Source organism: Bufo bufo, chromosome 7 (assembly GCF_905171765.1).
Source record: "Bufo bufo chromosome 7, aBufBuf1.1, whole genome shotgun sequence".
Lineage (NCBI taxonomy): Eukaryota > Metazoa > Chordata > Amphibia > Anura > Bufonidae > Bufo > Bufo bufo.
In genome coordinates this window covers 64224416-64236736 of record NC_053395.1, presented here as the reverse complement: position 1 = coordinate 64236736, position 12321 = coordinate 64224416, and the positions used below count along the sequence as shown (strand labels likewise).

General features: G+C 43.3%; 1 protein-coding gene across 1 annotated transcript in view; it reads left to right on the top strand.

Moving 5' to 3' along the window:
* CLEC16A (C-type lectin domain containing 16A) overlaps nucleotides 1-12321 on the top strand; it is a 393790-nt gene that overhangs the window by 42413 nt on the left and 339056 nt on the right. Inside the window, exons 8-9 of the mRNA XM_040441186.1 lie at nucleotides 385-559; nucleotides 10361-10414. Of these exons, the coding sequence (XP_040297120.1) occupies nucleotides 385-559; nucleotides 10361-10414 (229 nt within the window). The remainder of the gene's footprint in view (nucleotides 1-384; nucleotides 560-10360; nucleotides 10415-12321) is intronic.

Below are 12321 nucleotides of genomic sequence, written 5' to 3'. Positions count from 1 at the left end.
ACACTTGTGTGAATTATTCATTGCAAATATATAACTCTGCCATATACTGCAACTGGCTGTGATATGAAGGATCCATCCTAGCGACGACTCCCTGTATTTATATGCAGTGCTCATAGGTTTCATGATAAATGTCTCCTGTTTTTACTATGATGTCTTCTTCATAGTTATACTGATTTTGCTGGTTATTTATGTTCATAAATTGCAATCTTTTAAGTATCATTATCTATCCTGACTTCAAATATCATAACTGCCGACGGGAGGGTGACATTATATAGCCTTGGATTTTCCATCTGCAGTAATTGCATTACAGTTGTGTGCATAGAGTTTTACATAGTACCAGTAACCCTTCGTAGTATGTTTATGCTGTATCCATCTATTTTCTAGACACAAGAATCGCGGAAGCCTCAGCGACTTAGTCTCGCAGCACCTGGACCATCTGAATTATCTCAATGATATACTGATTATCAACTGCGAGTTTCTTAATGATGTCCTAACGGACCATCTACTCAACAGACTCCTACTCCCCCTTTACGTCTATTCACTGGTGACCCAGGACCAGGTGAATGCATTTGCTCTATTAATGATGATATTCTATGATTATGGTTTATATGATTGAAATATGGGGGCTATTAATAACGAGACATTTCATACAGGATATACCATAAATGTGAAGTGTGCACCAGTCAGGCTAAATGACCACAAAAATATACAAACCGGATTCCAAAAAAGTTGGGACACTATACAAATCGTGAATAAAAACTAAATGCAATGATGTGGAGGTGCCAACTTCTAATATTTTATTCAGAATAGAACATAAATCACGGAACAAAAGTTTAAACTGAGAAAATGTACCATTTTAAGGGAAAAATATGTTGAATCAGAATTTCATGGTGTCAACAAATCCCCAAAAAGTTGGGACAAGGCCATTTTCACCACTGTGTGGCATCTCCCCTTCTTCTTACAACACTTAACAGACGTCTGGGGACCGAGGAGACCAGTTTCTCAAGTTTAGAAATAGGAATGCTCTCCCATTCTTGTCTAATTCAGGCCTCTAACTGTTCAATCGTCTTGGGCCTTCTTTGTTGCACCTTCCTCTTTATGATGCGCCAAAGATCTAGGTGAAAGATCTGGACTGCAGACTGGCCATTTCAGTACCCGGATCCTTCTCCTACGCAGCCATGATGTTGTGATTGATGCAGAATGTGGTCTGGCATTATCTTGTTGAAAAATGCAGGGTCTTCCCTTAAAGAGATGACGTCTGGATGGGAGCATATGTTGTTCTAGAACCTGAATATATTTTTCTGCATTGATGGTGCCTTTCCAGACATGCAAGCTGCCCATGCCACACGCACTCATGCAACCCCATACCATCAGAGATGCAGGCTTCTGAACTGAGCGTTGATAGCAACTTGGGTTGTCCTTGTCCTCTTTGGTCCGGATGACATGGCGTCCCAGATTTCCAAAAAGAACTTCGAATCGTGACTCGTCTGACCACAGAACAGTCTTCCATTTTGCCACACTCCATTTTAAATGATCCCTGGCCCAGTGAAAACGCCTGAGCTTGTGGATCTTGCTTAGAAATGGCTTCTTCTTTGCACTGTAGAGTTTCAGCTGGCAACGGCGGATGGCACGGTGGATAGTGTTCACTGACAATGGTTTCTGGAAGTATTCCTGAGCCCATTCTGTGATTTCCTTTACAGTAGCATTCCTGTTTGTGGTGCAGTGTCGTTTAAGGGCCCGGAGATCACGGGCATCCAGTATGGTTTTACGGCCTTGACCCTTACGCACAGAGATTGTTCCAGATTCTCTGAATCTTCGGATGATGTTATGCACAGTTGATGATGATAGATGCAAAGTCTTTGCAATTTTTCGCTGGGTAACACCTTTCTGATATTGCTCCACTATCTTTCTGCGCAACATTGTGGGAATTGGTGATCCTCTACCCATCTTGGCTTCTGAGAGACACTGCCACTCTGAGAAGCTCTTTTTATACCCAATCATGTTGCCAATTGACCTAATTAGTGTTAATTGGTCTTCCAGCTCTTCGTTATGCTCAAATTTACTTTTTCCAGCCTTTTATTGCTACTTGTCCCAACTTTTTTGGGATTTGTTGACACCGTGAAATTTTGAATCAACGTATTTTTCCTTTAAAATGATACATTTACTCGGATTAAACGTTTGATCTGTCATCTACGTTCTATTACAAATAAAATATTGACATTTGCCATCTCCACATCATTGCATTCAGTTTTTATTCACAATTTGTTTAGTGTCCCAACTTTTTTGGAATCCGGTTTGTAGTTAAAATGGGCAAATCTTTATTGATACAAAATACAAAAAAAAAAAATTTGTAAATCCCGCATTTGACTACCCCGTGCTCAACTTCCGGCGCCCAGTCACGGAGTGGTCGACCGCGGGACATGCGCCATTATGTTTCGGGTTAGATGATTATTTTAGTGCTCTGATTGGTGTAGATCTATTTAAATACATGAACTCGCCAGTTTGGAGTTACCCCTTGGAAGAAGGCAGCTCCAAAACACGTGGAGTGTGGGTTAAATTGGAGTAGGATCCCTTAGATTTTCTGACGCCTCTTACATACTGTACGGTATTGGCTTTATTGGTGTATTCTCTTCTCTAAGGAGCTGAACATTGACTTATAGAATACCTGCCTTACATCTGGTGGCGTCAGAGGCAGAGCTTGTTAACAGCTCATTTGCATTCTTTCCCTCCCAGAATTCCAGAGGAGCCTGTATGGCCTATAAGTCTCCTCACACTGATTAAGGTGCTCTCTCCCTAAGGAGAGTTAGTTCCCCCCTTGCTCTTCTCTAAAGAGTGGTCGTCTAAGGTTTCCTTTCAGGAAACCAGCGGCATCCAGGTGGAGAATGGATGGAGAGGTGGCCCACGTGTGTGCTGCTCTCTTTGTTCCCTTCGAAGGAGGGTGCTGTAAATGTGTGAATATCCCTTTAATAGTCCAGCAGCTGTTACACATTGTTGAGCACTCATCAATCCCCAACCTAGATGTTGCAGACCTACAACTCTCAGCATGCCTGGGCAGCAAGACTTTCACTGATGGAATTGTGTCTGTGGCATGTCCATGCCATAATGTTGTATGTAGACACATTTGATCTACTTAGTACCAAGGCTACAGAATGTTCATCTGTGCCTGCATAGCTGAATTTTTTATTTTTTTTTAAATATATGCAAATAAGTCTCTAGGAGCAACGGGGGTGTTGCCATTGCACCTAGCTGCTCTGATCTCTCTGCAACTGCTGCGCCTTCTGAACTTTGATTGACAGAACCAGGTAGTTAAAACATCATCACACCTGGCCCTATCAATCAAAGTGCAGAGGGTGCAGCAATTGCAGCGAAATCGGAGCCTGTGTGTGTAACGGCAACGCCTCCTTTGCTCCTAGAGGCTAATTTGCATATATTAAAACATCATTTTTCTCAGCAATGCGGACACATATGAACATGGGACCAACACAGACGCCTTCAGCTGTCAAGCGCACATGTAACAGGTCAGCCAGTGTCATAGGTACAAACCTGCTGACAGATGCCCTTTAAAGTATATGTACTCCTTTAGAGTCAATCTTTCTTATTACTTATTTACTTCTGTTTGGGGCCAATAAATATTCTGTTTAAGTTCCTTATCTCCTGTGTTTCATATTATATAGCAGCTGCAAAAGCTGTTCTGTGATAAATGTGTCAGATTGTCTGTCTGATGACTTATTCTAAGCTGATTTATGCCCATATCAAGGTTTTATAATTAATTTGGGCATAACCCAGGTTAGCAGAGGTCAGAGAAGGGATGGAGAACGAGCCATCAGACTGCCATGATGACAATGATCTATGGCCTCTTTCACACGGGCGAGTTTTCCGCGCGGGTGCAATGCGTGAGGCGAACGCATTGCACCCGCACTGAATCCCTCTATGGGGCTGTGCACATGAGCGGTAATTTTCACGCATCACTTGTGCGTTGCGTGAAAATCTTAGCATGCTCTATTTTGTGCGTTTTTCACGCAATGCAGGCCCCATAGAAGTGAAAATAGTAGCATTCTTAATACAGAATGCATAGTACAATAGGGCTGGAGGGGTTAAAAAAATAAAATAAAAATTAAACTCACCTTAATCCACTTGGTCGCGCAGCCCAGCTTCTCTTCTTTCTTCTTCTTTGCTGTGCAGGAGGAAAAGGACCTGTGGTGACGTCACTGCACTCAACACATGGTCCGTCACATGATCCATCACCATGGTGATGGATCATGTGATGGACCATGTGATGAGCGCAGTGATGCCATCAAAGGTCCTTTACCCAGGTCCCAGGTCCTGAAGAAAGAAGAGAAGCCGGGCTGCGCAAACAAGTGGATTAAGGCGAGTTAAATTATTATTATATATATTTTTTTTTAACCCCTCCAGCGCTCTTGTACTATGCATTCTGTATTAAGAATGCTATTATTTTCCCTTATAACCATGTTATAAGGGAAAATAATACAATCTACAGAACACCTAACCCAAACCCGAACTTCTGTGAAGAAGTTTGGGTTTAGGCACCAAACATGCCGATTTTTGTCACGCGCCGAAAAATCGGTCATTTTCCTGCGACGCACGCTCATCTTATCCGGCCCAAATCCATGACGGCCTATTGCAGAACAGCTTTCTGCAGCTGCTTTAGGCCCCCTGCACATGAACGTGTGCACCCCGTGGTCGTGCTGCAGCCCGCAAAATGCGGGCCGCAATGCACGAACACAGTCTGTGGGGCAGCGGATCGCGGACCCATTCACTTTAATGGGTTTGCGATCCGGCTGTTCCGCAAAAAGATAGAACATGTCCTATCTTATTGTGGAACAGAAGTACGGGACGAAATCCTACAGAAGTACTCTGTAGTGCTTCCGTAGGGTTCTGCACCATTCCGCATCTCCGGATTTGCGGACCCATTCAAGTGAATGGGTCCGCATCCATGATGTGGAATGCCCACGGAACGGCACCCGTGTATTGCGGATCCACAAATGCGGTCCGCAATACGGCAACGGGAAGCACACGTTCGTGTGCAGGGGGCCTTATAGTGTGAAACTGAGAAACAATATGGTTTCTACACTTTTTTTTCTGAAATGTTTAACAAGGTGGTGTTGTTTCGCAGAAAGTGTGTAGGGCATTGTGGGAAAGGGTCAGGGGTCTCGGATGTGCCATTTTGCACCAACATTTGCATGGTGCAATTCTGATGTAAAAATCAGTCTGAAAGTAAGCTAACCAATATGTTTGTATATAGTCAGTGAAAAGCGTTTCAGCGGTTAGCACTGGTGGCTTGCAGCGCTGGGGTGCTAGGTTTAATTCCGACCAAGGACAACATCTGCATGGAGTTTGTATGTTCTCCCCGTGTTTGCTTGGGTTTCCTCCAGGTTCTCCGGTTTCCGCCCACACTCTAAAGACATACTGATAGGGAACTTAGATTCTCAGCTCCACTGGAGACGCCAAACAATGATAATGTGTGTAAAGTGCTGTGGAATATGTCAGGACTATAGAACAGAGTAAAATAAATAACCAAAATCCCTGCCCAACATTTATCATCCAGCCTAAGCACCTGCGTAGGTCTAGACAGCCTGTCTAAGCTTACGCCATCTTTACGATTAGTAAATCTGGGCCACTGTGCTGCCTAAAGGCACTCATAATCATAATCACCACCTCCTTCATACCGCCCCATAAAATTGCACGCTCTTCTCCATCCAGCACCAGAGTTTATTTAAGCGGAAAGCAAGCCCCGGACAGATTCTTCTGCCAGTGCCTTATCTCCTAGCAGGACAAAGGGTCCAGCTTGTTGAAAACCAACAAGCCAGATCCTCCTTTCCCCAGTGTTTGCCTTCGAGGACAGTCGGGAGACCCCCATACACATTAGATTGTCAGCAGGATCCGTCAGTCTATAATATGGATGAGGTAGCTGAGCACCACCTAGAAACTTCCATGTAATTGTGAGTTGTGCACCAGGACTATCTGTTCCTAATTATATCAAAGTTCTCTGGAAGAAGGTAGTTAGCGGAGAGCATAATTACACCGGCAGCCTGTGGACATTTCCCAGTTAATCATTTTCCTAAAATAATACTGTGCTGTAGTTTTTCTAAAATAAATGCTGGTAGTATGAGTAAGTAGAGTTCCCATGAGCGGTGAACTCTTCAGGACGATTCAAGAGTTTTGCAACCTAATTCATACAGAACCCACTGATATTGCTGCCTTTACAGAATTGTCACCGCGCTGGTATATTTGTATTGACTTCTATAAGGCTCTGTTTGATGTTTGTTCTTGATGGATGAGAAAGTATAAGTGCCCTGTAACTGTGATGATGATCCCTGCGAGGTGGACGTGCCCGGGAGAAAATGTGCATGTCTGTGCGCACTCGCCCCCGTGAAACCCGGCCACCTCTGCAGCAGGAGAATAGATAAGAATAGATAAGAAGTGAGCTTGCGCAACTACCGCTCCTAACAGTTTAGCGGTGGCCGTAACCTTTAGAAACAAGCATCATATTTGGGGGTATAAATGTGAGATTTACAGGAGTTACATCCTGTTTTGAAAAAGAGAGTATATTGAAGAAATAAATCGCAGAAATAAGATAATAATGCACTTAGTAAAGTAGATGCAAGCATTATATATGGACAAAGTCCTCCCTCTGATATGATAAAATCTGAGACACTTAGCCAATATATTTTGATCAAAACACATCTGTGCCGGCCTACCAAGCGCCAAGGTGGTCTCAGGTCAGGCGGGTCCTACACTAAACCTACCTAAGCTGTTGGGCTTCTATGTTCAGGAGCGCAGACGCCGCACATATGGTGTGCTGCTCCTAGTCATGCCCTCCTGAACATAGAAGCCCAATGGCTTGGGTAGGTTTAGCGTAGGACCCGCCTAAACTGAGACCACCTTGGCGCCTGGTAGGCCGGCACAGATGTGTTTTGATCAAAATATATTGGCTAAGTGTCTCTAAGATTTTATCACATCAGAAGGAGGACTTTGTCCATATATAGTCCTGATCAAAAGTTTAAGACCAATTGTAAAATGGCAAAAAATCATATTTAGCATGGTTGGATCTTAACAAGGTTCCAAGTAGAGCTTCAACATGCAACAAGAAGAAATGGGAGCGAGACAAAACATTTTTTTGAGCATTCAATTTAATGAAAACAACGATTAAACTGAAACAGGCTGTTTTTCAGCTGATCAAAAGTTTAGGACCACACCTCCAAAAAAAAAAAATAAACCCCCCCCCCCCCAAAACAGAAATCCAACTTCCAAACATGTACTCAGTAATGAGTAGCTCCGCCGTTATTGTTTATCACTTCCAAAATTTGTTTCGGCATGCTTGATGCAAGCGTTTCCTTGAGGTGAGTGGGAACATTTCTCCAAGTGATGAAGACGGCCGCACGAAGGCCATCTATACCGTCTGGAACTGTTGTCCATTTTTGTAAACTTCCCTTGCCATCCATCCCCAAAGGTTCTCAATTGGACTTAGATCAGGGGAGCACGCAGGATGGGCCAAAAGAGTGATGTTATTCTCCTGGAAGAAGTCCCTTGTCCTGCGGGCATTGTGTACTGTAGTGTTGTCCTGTTGAAAAACCCAGTCGTTACCACACAGACGAGGGCCCTCAGTCATGAGGAATGCTCTCTGCAACATCTGGACATAGCCAGCGGCCGTTTGACGCCCCTGCACTTCCTGAAGCTCCATTGATCCACTGAAGGAAAAAGCACCCCAGACCATAATGGCGCCCCCTCCACTGTGGCGCGTAGAAAACCTCTCAGGTGGGATCTGCTTGTCATGCCAGTAACGTTGGAAACCATCAGGACCATCAAGGTAAAAAAAATTCTTATCAGAGAATAAAACTTTCTTCCACCTTTTTGAATGTCCCATGTTTGGTGCTCTCTTGCAAAGTCCAAACAAGCAGTTCTGTGGCGTTCAAGGAGACGAGGTCTTTGAAGACGTTTTTTGTTTTTGAAGCCCTTCAGTCTCAGATGCCGTCTGATGGTTATGGGGCTGCAGTCAGCACCAGTAAGGGCCTTAATTTGGGTCAAGGATCGTCCAGTGTCTTGACGGACAGCCAATTGGATCCTCCGGCTCAGTGCTGATGACATTTTTTTGGGTCTTCCAATTGACTTTTTAGTTCCATACGTCTTACTGCGTCCCACCTCAGCAGCGATGGCGCGCTGTGAGAGACCCTGCTTATGCAGTTCAACAACCCCACCACGTTCAAAAAGGGAGAGTTTATTTGCCTTTGCCATCACAACGTGTGACTACCTGACAGAAAATGACAATGAATCCACATCTTTAGACAGATTTGGCCTTTTAAAGGCATGTGGTCCTAAAATTTGGATCAGCTGAAAAACAGCCTGTTTCAGTTTAATCGTTATTTTGAATTAATTGAATGCTCAAAAAATGTTTTGTCTCACTCTCATGTCTTCTTGTTGCATGTTGAAGCTCTACTTGGAACCTTGTTAAGATCCAACAATGTGAAATATGATTTTTTGCATTTTTTAAGTGGTCTTAAACTTTTGATCAGGACTGTATAATATTTGCATCTACTTTACTAAGTGCATTATTATCTTATTTCTGTGATTTTCTTCAATAATATGGCCAGGGACAGCCGCACATTTATATGTCGTACCGTGCAGGATGTTTTTACCTTTGTTTTTTCTGTGATTTTTATTTTTTTTGGTCTATATTGAAGAAATTTTTAATGGCGGCCATGGAATGGATATGAAGTGGATTATGGTGGTGAGACAACCCCTTTAATAGCTTCATGCATTCCCCATGTAATAACAAGTCTGAAGCATCTATTCTTATGGCGCTATGCTGTGCCATTCCTGTATTATTCCTGCCAGCAGTCTGCAATAAGGGGACAGAGGGGTGGTAACCAGTTGTATCAGACTGTGCAGGTGCACCTCCCCTCTGTACCTTTTACTGCAGACTGCTAGCAATTCATTCATAACTTCTAGTAGAAATAGTAAAGGAATGGCACAACATAGAGACATAAGAACAGAGGCTCCAGAATTGTTATTACGTGGGGAAATATATGAAGTTATTAAAACAGGAGTGTCAGGAGAGGGGACAGGTCCTCTTTAATGTTGGTAGGAAAATTTAATGTCAGTTTTCTTTTCTTCATACTCACAATAGCGTAAAAGGCTTAACTGTTCTGCCCACAACCATGATAGCAATTTTGAAAAATGTTTTATTATGTAAGGCGGGAGTCACAGGCCCCCTTCACTTATGACCGGCGATCCTGTTCAGTTCCCCTCTGGTGTGAAGCAGAAAACTCTGCAGTTGAACTGAAGCCAGAACTGATCCCATAGTTTTGCATTGGATAGAATAGTTTATACCCAGTGCTTCAATTGTGATGCCGGATGCCAAATAGCGCCAGACAGAAAAACATTGCATGCTGAGTGGATAGACGCTGGATTGGTGCGCTGAAGTGCAGGTCACATATATCAGTTGTTTCAGGAATCTTAAAACATGTGTGGCAGGACAGAGGGTCAGTTCTTCACAGTAAGGAAATAGCATGACCTAAGAGAATTAAAAGGGTTGTCAGAAAATAGCTTCTAATGTAATAAAGTGAAAAAAAGCAAAATAAAAAGAAAAGAAAGCCCAGTACTCCCCTTTTGAAACAGCTGCCGCTCCAGCACTTGTGCCCCAGTGGTCCCTCACCAGTAATCCTTTACATCCTGCGAGTGATCATGTGGCATACCGCTACATAAATGCTCAGGGAGGACTTTAAAGGTGGCCATACACATTAGTCTAAAGTCGATCAAAACAGATGATTTCAACCAAAACGACTGTTCGTTGGGTGAAATTTACCAACAAACGATTGTTTTAGTCGACCAATGATAGATTAGATCTTTCGTCCATTGCCCAGTTTTATGGAACCTGTATGAGCAGTTTGAACGACTACAATGGCCAATATGGACTAAAATGTGTATGGCGGTGTGAGTGAAGGGAACATTCTCCAGATGATACAACTACTGTTCAATTATCAACCAACTGCTGTCTAATGTGTATGGCCACTTTAAGTTTGGCCTTTGACCCCTAAAACTATGGAATGGCTGTATTGTTCACATGGATTTTAAGAAAGACCTGCGGGGGACCACCAAAGCATTAATGCCGGAGCAGCAGGGGTTTCAAGAGGTGTCTACTGTGTGTTTTTTATTTTATTACATTTGCTGCTCTATTTTGTTTTTTCGGACCTACCCCTTTAACTGTATGGAAGAGGTGGCCATATTAATCTATCCTGCTGTCTTCTTGGAAATTTTATAAAACTGGAGATCATATTATTTTAATGTCCTAATGTTATTATTAATTAGAATTATTCTGTTGTGTTTTTATTTAAACCTTTAGACGACAGACCGTCCGAGAATAAGTCCTCAGGTTTCCTTGTACCTCTTATCCCAGGTAAGTTCTTCTGAGCTGGAAAACATGATTGATTTTTACAAGAGTCTCCTTAAAAGTAATTTAAATAGATCATTGTGCGTGTCCTATAGTATTGCTACAATCTGTGGGCCAGTCTGGTTCAGAGCTGAACCCGGACGTAAGCTCCCCTTCACACATTTGTCCTGTATGAGTGGACCCTCAGAGCATTTCTAGCTCCGATGCTCCCCCTTGCCCTGCTCTGCATATTGCTTTTTCTTTACTACCGGTGACGTACCGGGCTTCTCATGGGTATGCTATGCGGAGACTTCCGCCTACCAGTGAGCCCGGTGACGTCACCAGCACTAATGGGCGGTTTTATAGGCTAGAGCAATACTAAAGACCTCCCATTAGTGCCGGTGACGTCACTGGCATCACTGCTAGGGGGAAGTCTCCGCCTAGCATACTGACAAACAAACGGCCTTTGTCCTGCAGCTAGAAATGCTCCGATGCTTCACTCATACAGTATAATTGATAGGAGGGACACTGACAGGTCCAATAAGCATATTTAGCTATATATATATGACTGCACAGGTCTTCTAATGTGTATTAAAATCACCTCTGTCCACCTTATAAATACAGCAAACTCATGTTTTATAACCTGATAGAATCGTCTTCTTTCTGCCCAAGGGGCGGCGTTTCAGTTTCACTTCTGCCCAGCCAGCCGCCCCCAACCGCCGTTTTGAAGCGCCGCCCAGCTCATCAATATTCAATTCGCTGGGCGGCTTCTACTGTCCCCGACTTTACGAGATCCGTGCATGCCCAATACAAAGCTAGTATTAACCCCTTCTGATGTGTTTGAGAGCAGCGATCTGAAACGCTACTCTGAATAGTGCCCGGCGCAGAACGCAGAGGCTGAAGCGGCCTCAAAGAAGCAGAGGGGGACGCAGGCGCTATGTGATCCTGGCCAGTGAGGGTGCCGGGCGCATGCGCTGAAGATGAAATGGAGTCCGATGCCCATAGCTTTGTATTGGGCATGCGCCGGATGTCGTAAGGTCGGAGACAGTAGTAGCCGCCCAGCGAAGTGAATATTGATGAGCGGTTGGGGGCGGCTGGCTGGGCGCAAGTGAAACTGAAACGCCGCCCCTTGGGCAGAAAGAAGACGATTCTATCAGGTTATAAAACATGAGTTTACTGTATTTATAAGGTGGACAGGGGTTATACTTATATGATTTTAATACACATTAGAAGACCTGTACTGTCATATATATAGCTAAATATGCTTATTGGGCCTGTCAGTGTCCCTTTATGTCCAGGTTCAACTCTGAGCCCAGACAAAGATAGTTTTTGTGTCGATTTTTCTTGGTATAGTTAGTACGTTTTATTTTGTAGATATTGATTATTTAAGTAGTATACCAATTACTATTGATTTGTGTAGTGTATCAGTGAGGCACTGTTGTAAGAGCCGGAAGATTAATACTGCATACATTTTCAAGTTGTCTATAATAACTCCTGAAAAAATGCAGAATAAATATGCAGTGAAAGACAGAAAAACCAGAAAATTCACATATCACTTTACTTAACCAAAGTATACTACCGTCTGACTATTTGACTACAAAAATAAAACTGAGACAAATAAAAGGCTTCTCCAGTCTGTGGATTCTGCAGAACTACTGCCCATATCAAAGTCTTTTAGGATTAAAGGGATTGTCTCACTTCAGCACATGGGGATGTAAAGAAAGTTAATACAAGGCACTTACTAATGTATTGTTATCATCCATATTGCCTCCTTTGCTGGCTTGATTCATTTTTGCGACCAAGGACAACATCTGCATGGAGTTTGTATGTTCTCCCCCTGTTTGCTTGGGTTTCCTCCCACACTCCAAAGACATACTGATAGGGACTTAGATTGCGAGCCCCATTGATGACGCTAAACAATGATAATGTGTGTA